Raw genomic sequence first — 21,897 nt, forward strand, 5'->3', positions numbered from 1 at the left:
GGAGTGTGCAAGTGAATGGAGCTGGATCTTGCATCATATCCCAGAATCCTGTGCAACCATCTGCATATATTCACTAGCAAACACTGTTATTGTCCCATGGTTTTACCCCTCATTTAAAGATTTAGTATGTCTTTCTTTTGTTCCGTGGAGTACATAAGCAGTTATGAAACAAAATACCCAAGCTGCTCTTCTCCATGCAATGAAAGTTGGTTGTATCTGATCCCCATTCACTTTAATTACATTTCATGGACATTTTGCAGTGTCATTTTTGTTCCACAGAATAATAATTAGTCGGATTTGGAACAATATAAGGGTGACCAAATGGTGACAGAATTTCATAATTCTGTTTTCATAATCTAGACTACATATTTCTGATTAAATTTAAAATGATCTGAAGGTTATTGTAATTTTAGAGTAGGGGTGTCTAAACTCGGTTCTAGAGGTTCTAGAGTTTCACTGTCCTGGAGAGTTGAGCTCCAACTTTCCTCAAGACACCATGCTTGTGAGTTTCTATTATGTCTTGTAAGACCTTGACCTTGATGTGTTTATTTAGGGTTGGAGCTGAACTCTGCAGGACAGTGGCCCTTCATGACCAGGATTGGACACCCATGTTTTAGAGGTTTATGCATTACAAAAAGCACAAAGAGATTTTAATGTGCTGTTGTGAACATTCATTCTAGAGGCATTCTGATTGGATATTGCTTGTGTTATGACATCAGCAAGGTCATTTTGCTCGCTCTCTCTCCATGTCTCTATTCATCCTGCTTTTCCTCTTTCTCCCCATAACCTTATCCTGTCTTCACTTAGCCTTTAATGCCTCCAATCCACGATTCTGATTTAGTGGGCCATTAAAAAGTTTTACAGCACCAGGTGACATCATGGGCCAGTCAGATGTGGTAGCGTATATGAATCTCCTGGGCCTCACAGAAATCAAGTGTCCTCTCCAGGGAAGAATTCCCTTGTAACCAATCCCTTAAGTGTGGTCTCAGCAGCTGTTCTGACACAACAGAAGACAAAATTCCCACCTAATTACTCTAATTAACATTTTTTTCCCTTAATGCATTTAATTAAGTTGCTTCAGTTTAATCTGTTGCAGCACTTTAATTTTGCCAGAGCTCTCAGCCCAAGTGTTTAAACACTAATAAGACATTATATCAATATTTAAGACATTCTTGTCCTTATAGTGGAGTTTATTGCTTCCACAAACAGCAGGCAGGGTGGTCAAATAAACATTAAAAAACAACTGTGTGAGTGCACTAAAGGCCTGTTCACACCAAGCAAAATAACTATAAAGATAACGATATAGATTTAGTTCTAAAAATCTTTCTCAATATTAAAGAATAGCAGAGTTCACACCACAGCTACATGACTTTAACGCATGGCTGGACTGGCCATCGGGCATACCGGGCATTTTGCTTTTTGGGCCGATACATCTCATACTCACACATAATTTTTTTCTTTTTTTTTTTACGGCCCATAAAATTTGTACATCGACGGCCCATTCGTTTTGTTTTGTTTTGCTTAATTGGCGGCTCTGGGTCTGTGCCGGTGTAATGCATTGGTCAAAAAAAGTCAGTGTTCGTTTTTTTTTCTTTTTCTGAAAGACCAGCCCATGAAACACGCAGATCAGCGGCCCATTGGCTCTTTTCTTGATTGACACTGGGCTGGGCCAATCACAACTTTAAACGAGTGAGCGAGCGTGCAGCAGTGTCAGTGTGTATCTGTCAAAACAGTCAGCGAGATGGAGAAGAAACGCAAGGAATGTGCAGAGAAATAGCGTGAAAAAATAGAAACAGGTCCTTAAAGCAGACACTTTATGTGTCAAAATATATGTTTTCTGCCCTTCATCAGCTCCTGTGATGATGAGGATAGTGAGGAGGATCGGGAGAGAGATGAGAGAGTGTGGATGTCCGCGGTAAGCAGAACTACTTTCAAAACACTTATTAGGCCATGTAATGAGTGTAGGAACCCATATGACCCAGTTACAGATTATTTCCACATCTGCATAGTTGACGATTTGAGAGGCGTTTGTAAATCATGTTTTCCGCCAAAATAAAAGCATGAAGCAGTTTGCGTCAAAATAAGTATAGAAATTGATACAACACTAATTCTGAAAGTTTCCTTTATTTTTTAGTGCATTTGTTTTACAAAATATGGCTATTACTGTCATTGGATTAATATTATAACTAGTGTAATGTAAATAGACACTTGTAACTAAAAGGGGTTTGAATTTTTCTTTGTTTAATTTGCACACTGAATATGGGTTGGAGCTTTTAATTTTGAACTCTCAAAGTGCACCAGATTGATGAATTTAACATTAAAATGCACAAAATTTTCTCACAGGGGGGCATGCCCCCGAACCCCCCCCCCTAGAAGGACAGAGGTCCCACCACCACAGTTTAACAAAGATCCTGTAAGAGACACTGGTATTGCTATGCCAATGCAGCTTATACCTTGTTTTAGGATTCATCACTGTGGAGTATAGTTCAACTGTATTAATAAATGATGTCAGATTTTTACTTATTTGATCTGTTAACTCTCACTCGTTCCTATACTTACTCATTACATGGCGTTAGTGGTTTTACTGAATAGGAGTTGGTATGCGTATAATTAAGGGCGTGCAAAGATGGGTGGTGTTTATGATCATATAGTGGGCCGGTCTGGGCCAAAATGCCCGGCCCGATTTTTTGTCCCAGTCCAGCCCTGCTTTAACGGCACATAGAAACATAACCGTTGGAATCACTTTCAAAACGATTTTATCCAGCTGATGAACAATAAAAACATTGACAGCCAATCAGAATCCACCCTGCTGTAACGAGCTCGAGCATTTAAAGCGGCAGACAAGCACGCACTTAACAGAATGATATTGTGCGCTGGTGTGGACACAAATATAGTTATCTTTTTAGTTATCGTTCTTGGTGTGAATGGGCCTTAAGTTTTGTGGGGGTCATGTTGTATACTTTGTAATGTTTATTAGGTTTCATTTTCTGTTATAATATCGTTCATATTTTTTTATGTGCATCAGGCATCTTTCATTGTAACGCTAAAAACCCTTGCAAAAACTGTGGAATGACACAAGTAACTGCCTTTATGAGTGAGTCATTTGAATCATTCACTGAACCGATTCAAACATTAAGAGTTAAAGTGACTCTGAAGTCCTTCTCTTGTAGACCTAACATTATGTAATTTAGTCCCTCGCAATTCCTATAAATTGAACGGCCTAACTCACCTCAACTCAAACTTTATTTCTAAAGCACTTTCAACACCACCAAAGGCTAATCATATCAATTACCGTTATGTGTCCGATGTAGAGAGCATTTTATAAAGCATGTTACCATTTCTGATGCATCGACTTGTAGACGAGCATGTATAATTCGCTCGTTCACTTCTGAATCCGTTTCTGGTTCTAACAGATATGACTGAATTACTCCATTATTTCCACTTGCCATCGTGTAGCGTTTACTACACTAAAGTTGACCGCAGTGGATCAGGGAGTCCGAGCTGGTGTGATTGAGTGGAGGCGGGGACGAATATGCATATTCATGGTTCCGTGTACTAAATGAAGCAAGCAATTTTAAAGTGATCACCCAAAAATAAAATGTTGTTGCTATTTCAAAAATGAAATGTTACTCATGTTGTTCCAAACCTGTAAGACTTTCGTTCATCTTCCAAACACAAATTAAGCTCTTTTTAATGAAATCTGAGAGCATTCTGTCCATTCATAGACAACTATGCAAAGTTCATAAAGAGATCGTAAACCTAATCCATATGAATTGAGCGGTTAAGTCCAAATTTTCTGAAGAGACATGATTGCTTTATATGATTGCATCCCGACCATGTCCATCGTCATGTGGAGCGATTAACCATCTTGTGCATTGTGTGTATGGGCACAAAACACACTCAAACATCGCTTTCGGACTCATGAACATGCGTCCACTGTGCGTCAATGCTGGTGAAAATTTTGGAGAGAGGTCTGAGAGTGGCTGTGGCTAACCAACAAGACCCATGTCTGTCCAGAGCTGCCACGAAATCTATACTGACCATCATACGCAAGTTCCTACGAGATGGGCGGACGTGACGGAAGCCGAATCCCCGGATATGCATCCTCTGTTTGAAGGCCTTCTTGCAAAGGAGGAAGGACCGGGTGACGAGGACACAGAGGGCGATGCCAACTCTGACCTTCTCAACTAAGACATGGATGAAGAGGAAGACAACTCTCCCTGGTCTGTCCAACAGTCTAGACCCCCTAGCAGGACTGACTCAGCCTGTCAGGCAGAAACTGGGCCTAGCTTGGCCCACGGCACAAGATGCAGAAGGAGCAGAAAGGGACCTTTACGACAGAAAAAGACTGCCGCCTGCTTAACCCATAGAGAGACAACTCCTGCCCGCTATGCCTGCTTGCATGAAAGAGATGTCTCGCCATTGGTGTAGCCCCTTTGAGAGCAATCTCCCGGTCAAGGGATATTCTAAGCTAGAGATTTAAGGGATGGGAGAGCTGGAGTTGGCCGGATCACCAGTGGTAGAGTCTTCAGTGGCCTATCTCCATACGAATGAGCGCTCTATTTCTGCCTCCTCCTAGATTTTGCTGCCGAGCAAGATGGAACGTCTGACTGTCTCTGTCTATCAGAAGATGTATAAATATGCGGCGCAGTCAGTGTGTTCGCTGCTGCACTTGCACCAATGTTCCCCTGCACTTCTCTCTCCTCCTACAATAAAGAAGGAGGGGTTCCAACCCTGTGGTTCTAAGTTCGGTAAGTCGCAAAACCTGCTTTTTGGAATACGATCAACATAGCTTCTGGTTAACCGATAAATCATGTATCAATTATTTTTACCAACAGAGGGTTATCTGTTTCAAGTTATCAGCTTTCCAGATGCTTTCCAGATGAAGCGCTCTTTAACAGACATCTTGCCGACATACGTGTGCTATCAGTACAAGTGAGATTTCAGTGTTATTTTGAACAATGGACTAGAAAAAATTCCCCAGATTATATTTCAGAAATCTGGTCACCTTAGTTGTGACTTTAAAAAGTCTCTACGGATGTTTTTGAGTTTACTATCCCAAATATAGATTTACTGTCGGCACAAAAAATAATTGTTCCAGTGCCATTGTCTCTTAGCTCATGATCACCGGCTGACTCACAGCGTGTTTTAGTGGATTCTTTGTTCTCTCGCTGATGTGCTGAAGACCCCCTCCTCAAAGAGCTGTGCAGGTGCCTCAGATTTATTGCTGTAATTGTCCACGAAAATGCTCCTGGAGGTAAAACCACACAATATTTCCAGTTCTGAGTACTGTGCCTAACTGGTTGATGTAATATTTTGTGAGTATTAGTGTATACTGTCTGAATGGCATATCATTCGAGCGTGAATTTCACAAAAACAGTGCATTATGAAAAAGACAATAAGTAAACAGCACCCCCTAGAGTGAACTACAAAAAATACATCACAATAGGGGACTGCCCAGAAAAAAAAAAAAAAAATGAAATGGATTTAATAGGCAAATTCTTAGGAGTCTATGATTGGATCATTATTGCCGTGATACAAGATCTTGACCAGAAATGATGCACCTCTTGATGGAAATAAATGTTGTGATGGCATTTCCATTAAGAGGTGCATCAAGGTCTGGAAATTATTCTTCATGCTCCCTCCCAAACATTCTTTCACAATTTGAGCTTGATGAATCTTGGCTTCGTTATCTTGGAATATGGCCATGATGTGTCTTCCTACACGGTTGTTTAAGAAATGAAAAGCTACACACTCCATCAATTAAAATAATTGTTGCCAAAAATATTTTTGAATGGGCAGTGTAGATTGAAAAGATTGTTTGTTCGGTTGTCACTCTAGAGATTCGATTTTGTTGGCTGACACAAAATAACGCTTCATGTCCCATTGATTAATGTGAGCTATGTAATTAAGACTCAAAAGAGTGTGGTAAACCTTGAAGGAATATTCCAGGTTAATAAGTTAACTTAAATATTGAGACAGATAAGCATTTACAGTGTTAGTCTATGAGGCAGACAGATAATCAGACCTTCATATTTTAATGAAATTGCTTGCAATCCCAATAACATTGTTGTGTTCAACAGCTTGATTACAAAAACATAATATTTTTAATAAATCATAAAGGGTCAAATCAACTCCATAAATATAGTCAGTTACACTAACTGAACTAAGAGGACAGATTATAATAGCATATTTAAAGTAAAAGATAGGTCAGGCACATCACAAATGGAAAAACGTAGACAATAAGGTCTCTTGCTCACGACACATACAGTCAAATTTAGAAATAATACGAGTCCTAAGAGGGACAGAGCTTAAACATAATGGCATTTTAGCCATTAGTCAGATGGTGAATTACTTTTTTTGTTATATAGGTACTGAAAATCCACACACTAACATACAGGCACTGTCATTAAGGCACACACTGTAAGACATATGATGAAACACTGTATAAAGAGCAGCACACTTCACCAATGTACAATAAAACTAATGTAAGGTACTGAAATCACTTTCAGATATAATGGGCAAAATTAATGCAACATCATGCATTTAATGTATGATAAAATGATACAAAATTAATAATTGTATTTTGCAGAACTTCATTTACTGTAAAATAATGCTAAGGACTTTTTCACAATTTATCTGCTGATTTTGGAATGAAATTATGAGAGTTACACTCTTACTAGTTCTACAATCCTGTTAGTTTCAAATTTGCAAAAAGAAAGAAAGAAAAAATATATAATAAATCATCCAAGGTTTGGGAAATGTCAAATGTGTCCATCTTTGTGTGGTCCAATTCTGTAGAAATCAAGACCTTTCTAATGAGGTTGCAGGCACGGATTCCATGTCCGCCTCTGTAATTGACTTTATTGAGCTCTAGTGGCAGGTACAGGTACTATAAAGAACTCTTATTACTATAAGAGTACAATATGTGTGCGTGTTTACTAGAGCTTATATAACAGATTCAGCAATTTGAGGAGAGCAATGGGTAAACACAGACAAGAAAAGAGCAGTGTGTTCAGTGACTAAACTGATGTTAAAAATGTTTGTTTTGGGAAATTTTAATGACTTCAGTTTTAAACCACACTCATATCAGACTGTTTCAGAATCAGCTCTACCTTTTAAAACCAAAATGAACAAAGTCTGTTCACACAAGGAGAAATCATATAATCCAAAATCAGATCTCCTGCTGTAATTTTTACATATGCCGCACAGGTTAGAAGATATTCCAGTTATTTCTCATGTCCGTTGATGTTCTCAGGAACCTTTACAGCTCGTTTAGACTCCAGAATCTGAACCCAGACACAAAGCAGGTGAGTAAAGAGGTATAGCATAACGTTAACTCAGAGGTATGTGTTTGTGTTTGCGGAAACTCACCTGGAAAGTTGGACTAAAGGCAATGAGGGTTTGCATGTTGGTGCTGTAATAGCCCAAAACATAATCCCCTGCCAGCAGGGGGAGCTCATTTTTAATATGGACCTTAAACAGGAAGTGCAACACTCATGTTAGACCGATCATGCAGTTTTAAACAACGATTTCAAAATTGTAATTTTAAGTGTGACTAAAAGTAATAAAAATCCTTTAGGAATTTGTAAGCAGTCATTATTTTATAACTTACAAACAGTCATCAGCTACACTTTTCAGGAATACTGTTCCATCATTAATAACTATACATGAACAAATGAGTAACGTGCTATTAGCATTCTAGTAACTACTATTAACTATCAAGAAACTTTGATTAACGAATTAGTAAGTAATAGCGCTAAGTTGAATGTGGTAGTTCACTATTAGCTAATAAGTAACTACTATGTTTTTCATACCTCCCAGAGAACTACTAAGAACTACTATACAGGTTAATAATTAATGTGAATAATGCATTATGTATAATTAATTCTAAAGTGAAGGTCTCAGGACTCATGTTTCCTTCAGAAGGAATCATTACTTATTTGGATCAGTATTCTAAAGTGAAAAACATGCTAACTCTCTAGTAATGACTGAAGTCATTGTAAGCTTTTGAGTTTTTTGTAAGGTTTTGGATAGTAATGACTCAAGGGTAACTACATCCTTCTAAAGGACTTACTAATTATTTGGATCAGTATTCTAAAGTGAAAAGCATGATAACTCCCTTGTAGTTACTGAAGTCAATGTAAGGTTTTGAAGTTTTTGTAAGGTTTTGGATAGGGCTGCACGATTTTGAGAAAAAACCTAATTGCGGTTTTTCTGACAAATATTGCGATTGTGGTGCGATTTTCGATTTTTTTGGTTTTATTTATTTTAAAGCTTGAGTAAGCAAACTGTACTTTTTATGTAATTTATGTAATAAATATAACCTTATTGTAAAGTGTTACTGATTAGTTATACACCGATTCAGACGTCTCCTGAGTTCACTGTTGGAAAGATCAGTTGTTTTAACCATTCATTAAAATGAATCGGTTCAAAGGAGTCATTAGTTCGCGAATTGGACGTGTCATGCGCGTTGTGTGATTATCCCAGCAGTTAGGACATGGACATCCAAGATTTCTGTCAACACAGAAAACATTTCATCACTGGATATTTTTTTCGTTTAATTAAAGAGTTTTTTTTTTTTTTTTTTTGTCAGTTAAATGTCCGGAACGCTTTTCAGTTCAACTTATTTAGCACAATTCACACCCAGCGATAATTCAGGAAAAAAAAAAAAATCACACCCAGCGATAATTCAGGAAAAAAAAATAATCTCCGAATGATCCACATGAAACTTTGGTCTTCCGACCTTTTACCACCGTGTCGATTTATTTTGATTAATATGTGCGAGGGAGAGAGAGCAAGACAGCGCTTAGTTTGGAGACGGTGAAGTCTTGTTTACACTTTCGCCTGGCTCCGAAGACAGAGAGAGAATGCGCGCGCGCGACCGGCTCTCTCTCTCTCTCTCTCTCTCTCTCTCTCTCTGCTCGTTCTTTCAGTTAAACCAGAGCCATATAGAGAGACTAATTATATCATAAGTCCAAACAGCTGAAGTACAAGTGCTCCCCCGCTTCCTCTCCCGTCACCGAAGAAGTGCCTTCGGCCATTTCTGCGCAGTTACAAGCTTTACAATTTGAGGTACACGTTGTGTGTTAGCTGCTTTGCTGCTGCCAGAAAGCCGGTGCACTTCATACAACCTTGTAACTTTCCATTGCCATTTCTAATTGGCCAGCAAGCCAGGAACGCGAGATTCGACCATTTTGATTGGCTAATAGGTTTGTCACTCAAATGTCAGAGGCGGGGGAAAAAACCTCAGACTCCTGAGGTTAGGTTATTGTGGGAGTTAAAACCTCAATATCGATGCGATAAAGGTTAATCGTGCAGCCCTAGTTTTGGATGGTAATTCCTTCTGATAGGTTTGCTAAAACCTTACAAAAAAACCTCTAAAGCTTACAATGTCTTCAGTCAATATTAAGGAGTTATAGCCTGGTTCTACCAGACTCTCGTACATTTCATTTGTACAGAGAGTCTGGCCTCGCTCCATTGAGAAACGTTTACTTCCTTGAAGGCGGGTTCTCTGTTAAAGTTCAAAACTATTGGATCTGCCCAGAGTCACTCAGGATCTGCCATAGCCAATCGCTAACGTGTGGTCGTCCGAATGATCAGAGGATTATGTTTAGAATAAGATGTCTGTCTTTTATAAAGTTTATAAAGTGACGAGAATACTTTTTGTGCGCAAAAACAAACAAAAATAACGACTTTATTCCAATATTCATTTCCTTCTCTCTGTTCCTCGAGTCTTGATAGAGCAGCGCGTCTGTGTTGTACGTCACATGTAGGCTCACTATTGGCCGACGCTAGTCATGTGTGTGATCACATCAACGTCATCGTTCTCAGCAACTCCCTCTGTTCGCTGATTGGTCCTACAAAAAATTGGTTTCTGGAAACCTACGAATATACAGCAGTCCCAGACGTAGTACTGAAGGAAAATGAAATTGAGCGGAAGTGCGTAGGAGGGCGGAGCCAGGCTAAAGGAGTTATGCTTTTCACTTAAGAATACTGATCCAAATAACTAGTAATTCCTTCTGAAGGATTTGGTAATACTTGAGTCATTACTAGTGGGTTATCATGAACTTCACTTTAAAATTAATGATACATTATGCATTATTTATTTAATTATGAACCTGTATATTGTAGTTCTCTGGGAGGTGTGAAACATACAACATTCGACTGAGCGATATTACTTACTAATTCATTAATCAGAGTTTCTTGTTAGTTAATAGTAGTTACTAGAATGTTAATAGCGTGTTGCTCACTTGTTTCTGTAGTTATTCATTAATGACGGAACAGTATTCCAAAGTGTTACCAGAACTTTGTCTGCCATACCGTCACAACTTCACCATTGGCAGCCACTTCATCATCTTTGACCCAGGCGAAGGTGGAGTAATCAGAGGCACTTTTGAAGCCAATCTGCATGCAAAGATATAAATCACCTCTAGTTAGTGACCCGCTTTGTGATAAAGATCTCCTTTTTGTCTCTTTCTGTGTTTTTGTTCATCCATCAACCTATTTTCTCTCTCTCTCTCTCTCTCTCTCTCTCTCTCTTTCTCTCCCTCTCACCTTGTACAGTCCGATCCAGTCCCAGGTTGAGGATTCAAAGTTTTCCAGGATAGTGTAGGTGAATATGGCATCTTCATCTGCACTCCAGTGTCCGTCCACTGTCAGTGTGACTAGAGGCGTCTCCATCTTTTTCCTCATCTGCATGATGAGATCAAAGAGAGATACATTATATTTTTGGACTAAATGTCATGTGCACTGAAAAGAAGATATTATTATTATTTATGATTACTATAAGCTTGTTTACTTCAATTTGATTTATAGTGAAGCCCATTGTCATCGTATTGATTAAATATTCAGGAAATACATAATTCATACCTCCAGATTGAAGGTCCCAATGACGGGTTTGTGGTCACTGACCCCGTATGAGACATCAGAGGTGTACATGTCCTGCATCACCTTAACAGGATACTCATCATCGTCAACTGATGATGTTGTCGAACTATTCTCATCCTCTGTCTCTACAGCTTTGGGTTTTATCCTCCACAAGATACGATCCGTCCAGGCAGGCTTCCGCTTTTTACCACTAATCATTGACCCATGCAAAAAAAAAAAAAAGAGAGAAAGAGAGAGAGACAGGGAATGTAAATATACTACTATTATAAAAATATATATATATAAATTAATGTAAATGAGTGAGGTTGTAGTCTTGGAGAACTTAACTTTATTATAGTCTATTTTGATCAGAAATCCAGTATAAACGTAATATTGTGAAATATTATTAGAATTTAAAATACTTGTTTATATTTTAAAATGTATATTTTATATACATATACACTATTTTATTCCTGTGATGGCAAAGCTGAATTTTCAGCAGCCATTACTCCAATCATAAGTGTCACACGATCCTTCAGAAATTATTCTAATATGCTGATTTTGTGCTCAAGAAACATGCATTATTATTGTCATTGTTGAAGCGGCTGGGATATAGTGTGTCCTTGCAGTGTGCTGCGGTTGTGTACATGCAGACATGTGACTGATATGCTGTGATCTAATTCTACAATATGAAACATGCAAATGCGTCAAACACCAGCATATCAGAGTGAAACATGCGTTCTACACAGTGATTGAGGAGCCAAAATGACAAGTACAAAAAAAATGTTCTCCAAGACAGCTTTTAGAAGCCCAAATGACACACTGACATGGATATGTGGTCATGTGTTAAATGAGATGAGTCTGTAGGAAGGGCTGGGTGGACATTGAACGGATAGAGTCGTTGGTGTATATATGATTTCCTACATTTCACTTCTTTCACACCTTGACTAGTAATCTTGAAAAAAATTCAAAGGTTTGATATACAAACTACCTCTGCTTTCATTACAGACACAGCTAAACATAAATTCCCAAACATATTTCACTATCCATATTATAATTTAGCCAACAGATGAGAGCTTAAATGAGGGAAATATCTGTGCTGAAAAAGTAGACGCATAAAAAAAGTAAACACCATAAAACACCAATCACATTTGCATGGACATGAAATGCTTACTGAAACATGATGGGAGAGTATATGAGGAATGAATGTTAAGTAAAAGAAGTGCAGTGTTTTACGGGATGTGATGTGAGAAGAATTCTGGGTAATAGGTTAAGGTAGACATAGGGGGCATGCAACAAACACAAATTTTGCTTATCAAATCTTACGTAAAGCCAAACCATGTCTTCGGTACTCTGTGTGGAGAAAGAATGATCATGATTTTCTTCTAAGAAAACACATTAGACTCTCAGGAAGTGGAGATCTGACACTGTTTCTACTTTCTACTTTCTACATGCATTGGAAATATTGTGTTTGTATTATGTTAATCATGTGTAGTGTGTAAGTGATACCTTGTATCGTAAGTCTCAGAGAAACGGTCAAATTTATATGTGGGTTTAAAGCGCAATGGTCCCTCTTCAAACTCCTGAAGGATAGGTTCTTTCTTCTTCATCATGGTCAACTAAGAGACAGAATAGTATAGAATAGAATAGAATAAGTCTACGAATAAAACAGTTTCTAACACTTGTCTCTTGTTTTCAATACAATTTGACATTAGCAAGTTGCTAAGCTAGTGACGTGATATTAAGCACATATATTTATAACCAGCATTTCCCTTGACTTAGTCTGCCAAATTCAAAGCAGTGGGTTCTGTAATTGCCTTTTCTGTGCCTGTGATTCACACAGAATATGTTTTCGCGTCTAAAAACGTGAGGCAGAGCAGTGAAAAAAACACAACGCATGACATGATGCTACATAAATGCAACAGTCAAACACTTCTGTGTAGTGAACTATTTAGGACAGTCTATGTCTACTGTATGTATCTCAGTGGGTTTTGGTATAGAGCTGTGGACTTCAGAAAAGTGTGTATTTGCATGTATTTATCTTTGATTGTGTTTGCCTGACCTGATCTTTGTCCCACAGCAGGTTAAAACGGCCATTGTTGATCGAGGAACGGAGAAAGTGCATCCCATGGTCAGCGATACGGAAGTTCAGATCACCAAACCAGAAGACCACCCTGTTAGAAGAAACAACAGCAATATGAGAACCACATTGTATTTTCAGATGCATGAACATGAGCAACTTTAATCCAAGTTAGCACTGACTTGTGATCTAGCACATTCGGTGTGTTGTACATATCGAAATCTTGCGTGTCCAGTATATATTCAAACTCATCCATGCGTTGCAGGGCGTAGTTCATATGAGCCGCCAGATGACAGTTCAGAAAACACAGCATGTGACCGTAAAATGAGAAACGCACAGAAACACCACCCTTATTTCCCTGCAAGAATCAACAATACTATATTAGTCCAACTATATTATTACAACAGACTCCCTGTTCATACTCGCATATTCATACCTTCAAAAGGATAGGTTTAGGTGAATTTTTCTTTACACAATGTATATATATATGCATACCTTTCAACATTTTTAACATTGTTAATAATAAGAAAAATGTTACATGAGCAGCAAATCAGCATATTAGAATGATTTTTAAGGATCATGTGACACTGAAGGCTGGATTATTTGTGCAGAAAATTCAGCTTTGCCATCACCTGAATAAATTATATTTTAAAATATATTAAAATATAAAGCAGTAATATGACATTTGTAATAATATTTCACAATATTTTTTGATCAAATAAATGGTGAGCATTAGAGCTTCTTTCAAAAACACACAAAACATTTTTTTACCGACCTCAAACTTTTGATATATCAGTTTTGAAGAAAAATCATAGGAATCAATAGGAAATCAGTGTATGACAGAAAGTGTCTGTGAAATGTCAGGATGTAAAGGCTGTACTGTACCCAGTATCCAAACAGACCAGTGCGGGTGTATGTACTTTGGATGTCTCTGATGAAAGGCAGATGGGCCTGCTTTGCAAACAATATCAGCAGCAAACCCTGCATCCTCACTGAAGTCACCTGAGGACAGCAAAAAGTTAAAGCTCTTTTCATATGTCAGAGCTTCAATGCACTTCTCAACACAAACGTCACACACGGCTTCGACCTCCACAAAACCGAGGAAACGTATTTAAGCTTAGAATGGAGTGAATGAAGTCCTTGATACATTGCAGAAAGAAAATAAGGAGATTGGTACTGGAAATTCCTGTGATGTTTTTGGTGAAGTGGAATTCAGTTTTCAAAATCAGAGCTAATTAGTCATTGAAGGCAGAATGGGATAGCCTGGTAATACCAAACTCTGCTACTTCGCTTTGCTTTGTAGACAGAGTCTGGCATGGCACAATTGAAAAGTGTTTTCTTTCTCGCGGGGGGGGCGCTTTTCTGAAGTTTAAAATCATTGGTTACCCGTAAGCCAATCACATGACGTTTGGTTATGGCGTGTGTTATGCGCATGCTCAGCCGCATCTAACTTCCACTGTAAACACATGTATGATGCGAAAACAAAACCATCGAGCGAAATACCGGAGTAAACATGGCAGTGAACGACTTTTGCAGATTATGTGAAGTAAATCTACGCATCCACGGTACAATCAGCATCTACGTCACGGCTCTCAGCCCGCCCTCTGTTCGTTGATTGGCCCGGCCGTCCGAAGGCCGCTGGAAAACTGAAAGATAGGCTGCTATCTCAGACTGACTACAGAAGCGAAATGAAATTGAGCGGAAGTAGGAAGTCTGACGTAGTCAGGCTAAGAATGGGACGGGCTCACATCAAATCTGTGCTTACGTTACACAAATATGCTAGCGTGAAACAATGCCTCTAGTGTGTGCATGGCCTGCAGAGAACAATGGAGCTTAACAAGCTTAATGAGGAGACGGCTCATCCTGATTCTGTATTTCTGATATTGTAACAGTTGCAACTGCATATAAACATATGTAAGGACACTCAAACACTTCTCTGTCTTCCACACTCTCTAAACTGAGCTTGCAATGCTAAGACACACACACAGTTATTTATTTATGCTGTACCTTGATATATCCCATTGGTGCCAAAGTATCCATGAAGAGGAGGCTCCATGAATCCTCAGCAATGAGATCAGAGACATACCGCACTGGAGTGGCTTTCACTTCCTGTAGACTGAAACACAAACACATCTGCTTATATTATGTCACATCAACGGTGTACATTTTAAGACATTTAGGACATCCTCAGACATATGAAGACAAGGCATCATGCCTCAGACTAAAAGGCTTCAGTTTGGAGATTCGCATTGCCCCGCCCCATATGACGTCACATGTACGCGGTTCATAGCTCGAAAGAACGCTTTAACTCCACGATAGTTTGCCAACATACAAACTAGCTAGTTGAAATATGGCATCTAAGTTTTTAAATGTGCAAATAAAACTTGCGAAATGCATGTTCTCTTCTGTAAACAACTTAATTACTGTAACATTTCATTAAAGCATATATATATATATATATATATATATATATATATATATATATATATACTTTTTAACAAAAAAAGTTTTTAACCCTATACAAATATGGGATACATGCTAGGACAGAGAGAATGTTTTTGAAAGAAGTTTCTTCTGCTCATCAAGCCTGCATTTATTTGATCACAAATACAGAAAAAAATTTAATATTGTGATATATTATTATTAAAATAATTGGTTTTCAATTTATTATACTTTAAATTATCATTTATTTCTGAGTAATGATGCTGAAAATTCAGCTTTGCATCACAGAAATAAATGATAATTTAAAGTATAATAAATTGAAAACCAATTATTTTAAATTGTAATAATATATCTAATAATATAATATAATATATATATATAATATATAGCTTGTATGTTGGCAAACTATCGTGAAGTAAAGCGCGATAGTTTTCTTTTTCTTTTTTTGAATATATGTATCAGATAACAAGCAGATAAAAAGGACATAGAACTTCTACAGGAATTAAATTATATCAAGTATATGTAAAGCTTCACATATAAAATAAAAAAAATAAAAAATAAAAGACATACACAGAGGAAACGTGCATCAGTGGTATTGTCAAAAATATCATCATAATATTTCAAGAATCTGTAACTTTTCTTGTTTTTAATCAACCTTAGAGACTTTAGAAATGTATCAAGTAAAGCATTCTTTCGAGCTATGAACCGCGTACATGTGACGTCATATGGGGCGGGGCAATGCGAATCTCCAAACTCCATCTGAGTCCAAACTCCATCTGATGCCTTTTAGTCTGAGTCCGTTTTGTCTGATGCCTTTATGTCTGATGCCTTTATGTCTGAGTCCTTTTCATCCGATGCCTTTTAAGTCTGAGTCCGTTTCGTCCGATGCCTTTATGTCTGAGTCCGTTTCGTCCGATGCCTTTATGTCTGAGTCCGTTTCGTCCGATGCCTTTATGTCTGAGTCCGTTTCGTCCGATGCCTCTATGTCTGAGTCCGTTTCGTCTGATGCCTTTATGTCTGAGTCCGTTTCGTCTGATGCCTTTATGTCTGAGTCCGTTTTGTCCGATGCCTTTTAAGTCTGAGTCCGTTTCGTCCGATGCCTTTATGTCTGAGTCCGTTTCGTCCGATGCCTTTATGTCTGAGTCCGTTTCGTCCGATGCCTTTATGTCTGAATCCGTTTCGTCTGATGCCTTTATGTCTGAGTCCGTTTCGTCTGATGCCTTTATGTCTGAGTCCGTTTCGTCCGATGCCTTTATGTCTGAGTCCGTTTCGTCGGATGCCTTTATGTCGGAGTCCGTTTCGTCTGATGCCTTTATGTCTGAGTCCGTTTCGTCTGATGCCTTTATGTCTGAGTCCGTTTCGTCTGATGCCTTTTAAGTCTGAGTCCGTTTCGTCTGATGCCTTTATGTCTGAGTCCGTTTCGTCCGATGCCTTTATGTCTGAGTCCGTTTCGTCTGATGCCTTTATGTCTGAGTCCGTTTCGTCTGATGCCTTTATGTCTGAGTCCGTTTTGTCTGATGCCTTTTAAGTCTGAGTCCGTTTCGTCCGATGCCTTTATGTCTGATGCCTTTTTGTCTGAGGCTGTTTCATCTGATGCCTAATTGTACGAGACCTGTCACCTGACATTGTTTTTCTTGAGACCTGAAGCTTTTCAGTCTGAGGCGCGATGCCGTTTTGTCCAATGACTGAAGCCTTTTAGTCTGAGACATGATGCCTTGTCTTCATATGTCTGAGGATGTCCTAAAATGTACACCGTACAACATAACTGTATATATGATGTGATAGATTACATAGAAACTGTAATCTGTAATATATACATATTGTAAGTCGCTTTGGATAAATGCATCTGCCTAGTGATTAAATGGAATGGAATGGAAATATGATATATGTATCATGTGACACTAAGTAAAGACTGGAGTAGTGGCTGCTGAAAATTCAGCTCTGCCATCACAGGAATAAATTACATTTTAAAATAGAAAGCAGTTATTAAAACATCAAATATTTCACAATCTTTTTTTATCAAATAAATGCAGCCTTGGTGAGCATAAGAGACTTGCCAACCCACATTTTTTAATGGTAGTGTATATATCAGTTAGTTAACATTTAAAATTGACAACCTTTTTTTGTATAATTGTGATCATGTGATTCAACATGAAAGTAACTCACCCAATCACATAGAGGTCAGTGGCCGGCTGAGAGTCAAGCTGCAGTAATGTCCTCACATCAGCTGGTGGCTCTGCTGTGCTAACATTCCACGTGACCACGTGCAGCCTGGACAATAGAAGAAGATAGGAACTGAAAAGGGCTGTGTTTAAGTCCAATTTTTTATGCCCTTCCCTCGCTAACTTCCCTCGGTCTCGTTCACTGGGATGTACATCATTGCTTACGTTGCACGAGTGCCCACTACTGGCAGAACCCTCGCAATGGCTTTAAATGGAACACCCTAAACCCTTGATCACTTGGAATCCACAATGGAGCTGATTTATTATTTACAGGGTTTTTTCCCCCTTTTGAACGCGGCATTCTATAGGCCTGTATGTATGCTTGGCCTGTTAGAGAAAATATAAAAAAATTATACAAGTGAAAATGATAACAATACAATAAACTATAACAATCAGCTTAAGGTAGCCAGAAGTATTATGCGGTTAAATGTCAAAATAACTCCAATACATACACTAGAGTTGTGTAGACTGAGTTTAAGCGCGATCTGCTGTGACGTCACAATCATGTCGCATTGTGGTCTATGGATCTGCCTGAAGTGTACGTAATCTCGCTCCCTCAGTCAAAATGAAGGGATCGAGGTGCTTAGGGAAGCTTAGGTAAGATTGCTAATGTATGTCTAAAAGTGAAATTAAACACAGCCTAGGAATGAACTAATGAATGAAATCAACCCTGAATTGCATATCTGAGAAGGATAAAATATATAAGATAAACATTCAGAGAACTTGCTGGCAAACAACCTACAAATGACAAAATCCACCTTCTATCCCTCCAATAGAAGTCTATCTAAAACTCATTTTCAGATATGAACTCTAAAAGTCAGTGACTCAATACACCTGAACGACTCTCTGTTGGTGTATCGTCCACATAGGTGAAAGGCTTCGTCCAGCGTACGGGACACTTCCTCGTTTGCCTCATCATCTGAGCTGAGATCCTCCAAGCAAGTGAGCAACTGAGCGAGCCGCTGGCGAAGCATCAGCCGTGCTGAAGTAGACTGAGATGCCATGGAGGACATACTGTCAGAGCGCACTCGTGGGAAGTCAAATGTGTCCGACATCTTTTTGCTATTCTTCCAATACAACTGATAATCTGAAGCCTGGTTTATGCAAACCAAGAGTTCATCTGAAGTGAGTTTGATTCTCTATCCTACTGCTTGTTTTTTCTCAGCTTTAGATGTCCAAGAAACGCCATATATCCAAGAGCTGGTTTAGGCTTAGCTGATGCAGAATCCACATTCTGTAGCTCCAAGGCTTAAATTTCTAATTTCTTCTCAGAAACAGTTCTCAATCTCAAATCATTCTCCTTTTCCCCCAGAAAGCCTCAGAAATCCTTCAGAAATCAAGTAGTTAGCGGATGCAGTAAATGAAACCCTTTTTGCTAAATGTTCTCATTGCATCCTGTTGCCTGAATGAACGAGTGTGAGTAAAAGCATGCGTTTTGGAGAGTGTTTGGGATTAGGAACTGTAATCTGGAGCAGCGGAGAGCCACGTGAATGAGGCCAGGAATACGAAATGCAAAAATCACTAGCGGGCCTGATCTCCAAATCACTGTGTGTATTGTTGCAAGTCTTGAGCGACGCAAGTGAATGTCGACAGCTGCTAATCCGGTTTATTTAAGTATTGGCCTCAATGCTGTGAATATTTCTTGGACCCTACAAGAAAAAACTAAGATAACTAATTTTCCCAAAGATGGGGCAAGGGTTGAAAATGTGAGAACATAAAGACAAACTTTGGTATCAAACTTGTAGTTTTAAGTCAGCTCTGGAGGAGTTTAATTTGAACTCTATTGGAGTTGAATGAACCTTCTTGCCTATTAACAAATTCCCCTACAATGTGAGAGATTGCATTCCATATTATCTGATAAACGCAGTTATCACACTGCTTTTAAAATGTGGTTATCTCTTTAGTTTAATGCCTGACTCATAGTATTGGTGTTCATGTTGAAAAAGTATTCTAAATTAAATATTTATAAATTAATAGCAAATAAATATTGTACTAATAAACATATTTTAAAAATAAAGTCTGTTCAGTAGTCAGTTGTCAACATAAACCTTTGCCAATTTGAGCTCATCTGAACACCTTATGTTTTTCCCTGTTTAAATCAGGGAATTTGTACTAAGCACCAAATTAGTACAAACCAACAATAAAATTCTCAAATGCAGACTAACTATCTTTCCACCTTGTTGCTCTATAATGCAGTCACATGCAAATTCTTAGGGGCAAGGAAGCATTCAGCAGAGAGAGAGAGAGCAGGCACATAAGGACAAAGCAACTGGTCTTGTGACAAATTGTGAAACATTTGAACGAAACACCAACATTCATAATTTGGTTCCATGCAAGAAGAAACAGTCAGTAATGATGGACATTAAATCTACATTTACCAAACTTTACTCTTTGAACTCCTTTCACTTCCTGTCCGTCTCTCTGCCTCATTTATTTCATCTCATTCTTGTTTATTCTGAAGTGAAGAGGGGTTCATTTCATTGATCAAGGACGGTGTTACCTGAAAGCCTGATGTCCACCTCTGGATCCAATATTTTGTGCGCTCATAATCAGATCTGTGCACACAAAAAAACATATAAACACGCATGCATAATTCAAACATTAATCTAATCTAAAAGAGTTAATCCTGTCTTATTCAAGCTGAAAAGCTTTTTAAAATGATGAAATAAAAATCTGGAGGTTAACTGATTGGATCAGTGTGATGCTCATATTCCCCATTAAAAACAAATGCAGTTCATAAATACACATTTTCTATAATGACTATGTTTTTTATAAATAAAATAAAAAATAACGCATTTTGTTATTTGTGTGGGTTCTTAAAGGAAAAAAAATCCTTTAAAAAGGCTGAAGAACTTGAGAAAATAATTGTCTTTTGTTGCGGCCAAGCAAAACGGATTTTCAAAGAAACAAAAATATGTGTGATATGAAAACCAATGATAAAGCGATAAATAATGACATTATGTTTTCAATCCAAATTATAACGGAAAGCGCTCTACTGTTGCTATGGTTACCTCAAGCTAAAATGACTTGTGTTCGCGCTTTATTGTGCTGTAGCCTTAACTTTAGGTGTAGACTAATATTACTTAATATTACTTATAAAACATACTTTTAAGGACTACTGTTGTTTGATTCGAGTTTTTGCTTTGTCTAACTTCTTAGTTTGACTACTGTAGGTGTCATGAAAGGCGCATAAAAATGATTTTATTATTATTATTATGATTAGCATTCTTAATAATAATTGAATGGTTATTGTAATGGCATAAACGTCGTTTTTCAACAACAACAAAAAAAATGTTAAGCGTAACAAATTCTTACAGACTAATGTAATTTCTCCCTTTTGTTTATTTGACCCCTTTTATCTATTCTTTGTAACAACGAATTTTGCTGTTTGTCATAGCCTACAGCTATGAAAAAGTGGGATATAGGATTCAAACAGCACTCGAATAAACTAAAATATTTTGGATATTCATATTAAAATATTACGACAACTAACGTTAAACAGCTCCTCTAAAGTGTACCGTCACGAAATCAAAATGAATCAAAGTCCTCACTGAGTAACTCTAAAGAATAAGCCAAAGAAAATCGCAGTCATCCTCGCGCACAGAAAAACAACAATAACAACAACAACAACAACAACAACAACAACAACAACAACAACATACCTTTCAGCCTCGGTCTTGTGCAGATTCTGCTGGTGTCTTGAATGATCTATTCCGTGCTTAACAGGTGCTATAGGATACAATGTGAGAGTTTGGGGTTTGTGTTTACACCCCTTGGCTTCCTCACTAACTCACAGAAACCTCTTAAAGCCACAGTACTTATTGTTTCATCATATAAAAAGCCTAAAAGGTTTAGCTAAGTTATGAAAGACTCGACTGTGTCTAAACTGTGCGTTATATATCGCAATCCTTTTGATTATGTGAAAACAGAGGGTTCTCTGTTGACTAGCCTACAACATAAATGTAAAATCTTTTCCCTTTCTATTATCTGCATTCACAGTTAGTCTAATATCATTAGTTGTTGTTATACATCACAGAGGCCTTTAAAAGAGTTACAGCGATATTAACATAAAAAATAAACCATTTATAATTCATGAACTTGCTTTTAGACTCTATACCATGATGGTTTATAGATCCACAATGATTTAAGTAAGGGATAAATGAGTTTTATACACTCTCTTTGTCTGTAAAGAAAGAATTATCTTGACTATAAAGATTTCTTTGTCATAAACATGACAGCCGTTGAGTCAGCTTTCAAAGCTGGTCTAAATGAGGATTTACAGGG

At 38.0% G+C, this 21,897-nt stretch overlaps 1 protein-coding gene across 1 annotated transcript; it reads right to left on the bottom strand.

The window, feature by feature from the left end:
• Positions 1 to 6,022: 6,022 nt before the first annotated feature.
• Positions 6,023 to 21,405, bottom strand: inpp5kb (inositol polyphosphate-5-phosphatase Kb). The gene is made up of 13 exons (XM_081353525.1): positions 21,276 to 21,405; positions 20,114 to 20,168; positions 17,558 to 17,662; positions 14,957 to 15,065; positions 13,835 to 13,951; positions 13,132 to 13,307; positions 12,932 to 13,043; positions 12,379 to 12,488; positions 10,873 to 11,080; positions 10,558 to 10,695; positions 10,324 to 10,407; positions 7,375 to 7,476; positions 6,023 to 7,289 (listed from the first exon to the last, which is right to left on the bottom strand). The coding sequence occupies exons 2-13, from the start codon at positions 20,158 to 20,160 to the stop codon at positions 7,230 to 7,232; spliced, it is 1,368 nt and encodes a 455-aa protein (XP_081209651.1). The 5' UTR covers positions 20,161 to 20,168; positions 21,276 to 21,405; the 3' UTR covers positions 6,023 to 7,229.
• Between the last annotated feature and the right edge of the window lie 492 nt (positions 21,406 to 21,897).

The sequence above is a fragment of the Scardinius erythrophthalmus genome (genome assembly GCF_964197995.2).
Source record: "Scardinius erythrophthalmus genome assembly, chromosome: 23".
In the NCBI taxonomy this organism is placed as follows: Eukaryota; Metazoa; Chordata; class Actinopteri; order Cypriniformes; family Leuciscidae; genus Scardinius; species Scardinius erythrophthalmus.

What these genes read in the sequence shown, in the direction of transcription:
- inpp5kb (XM_081353525.1), bottom strand. Translation starts at nt 20,160, where the DNA reads ATGAGCGCACAAAATATTGGATCCAGAGGTGGACATCAGGCTTTCAG. An exon ending in CTGGTCTGTTTGGATACTGG is followed by an intron (nt 13,308 to 13,834) that starts GTACAGTACAGC and finishes TGATTCTTGCAG; the next exon opens with GGAAATAAGGGTGGTGTTTC. An exon ending in TCTGAGACTTACGATACAAG is followed by an intron (nt 11,081 to 12,378) that starts GTATCACTTACA and finishes GTCAATGATTAG; the next exon opens with TGGTAAAAAGCGGAAGCCTG.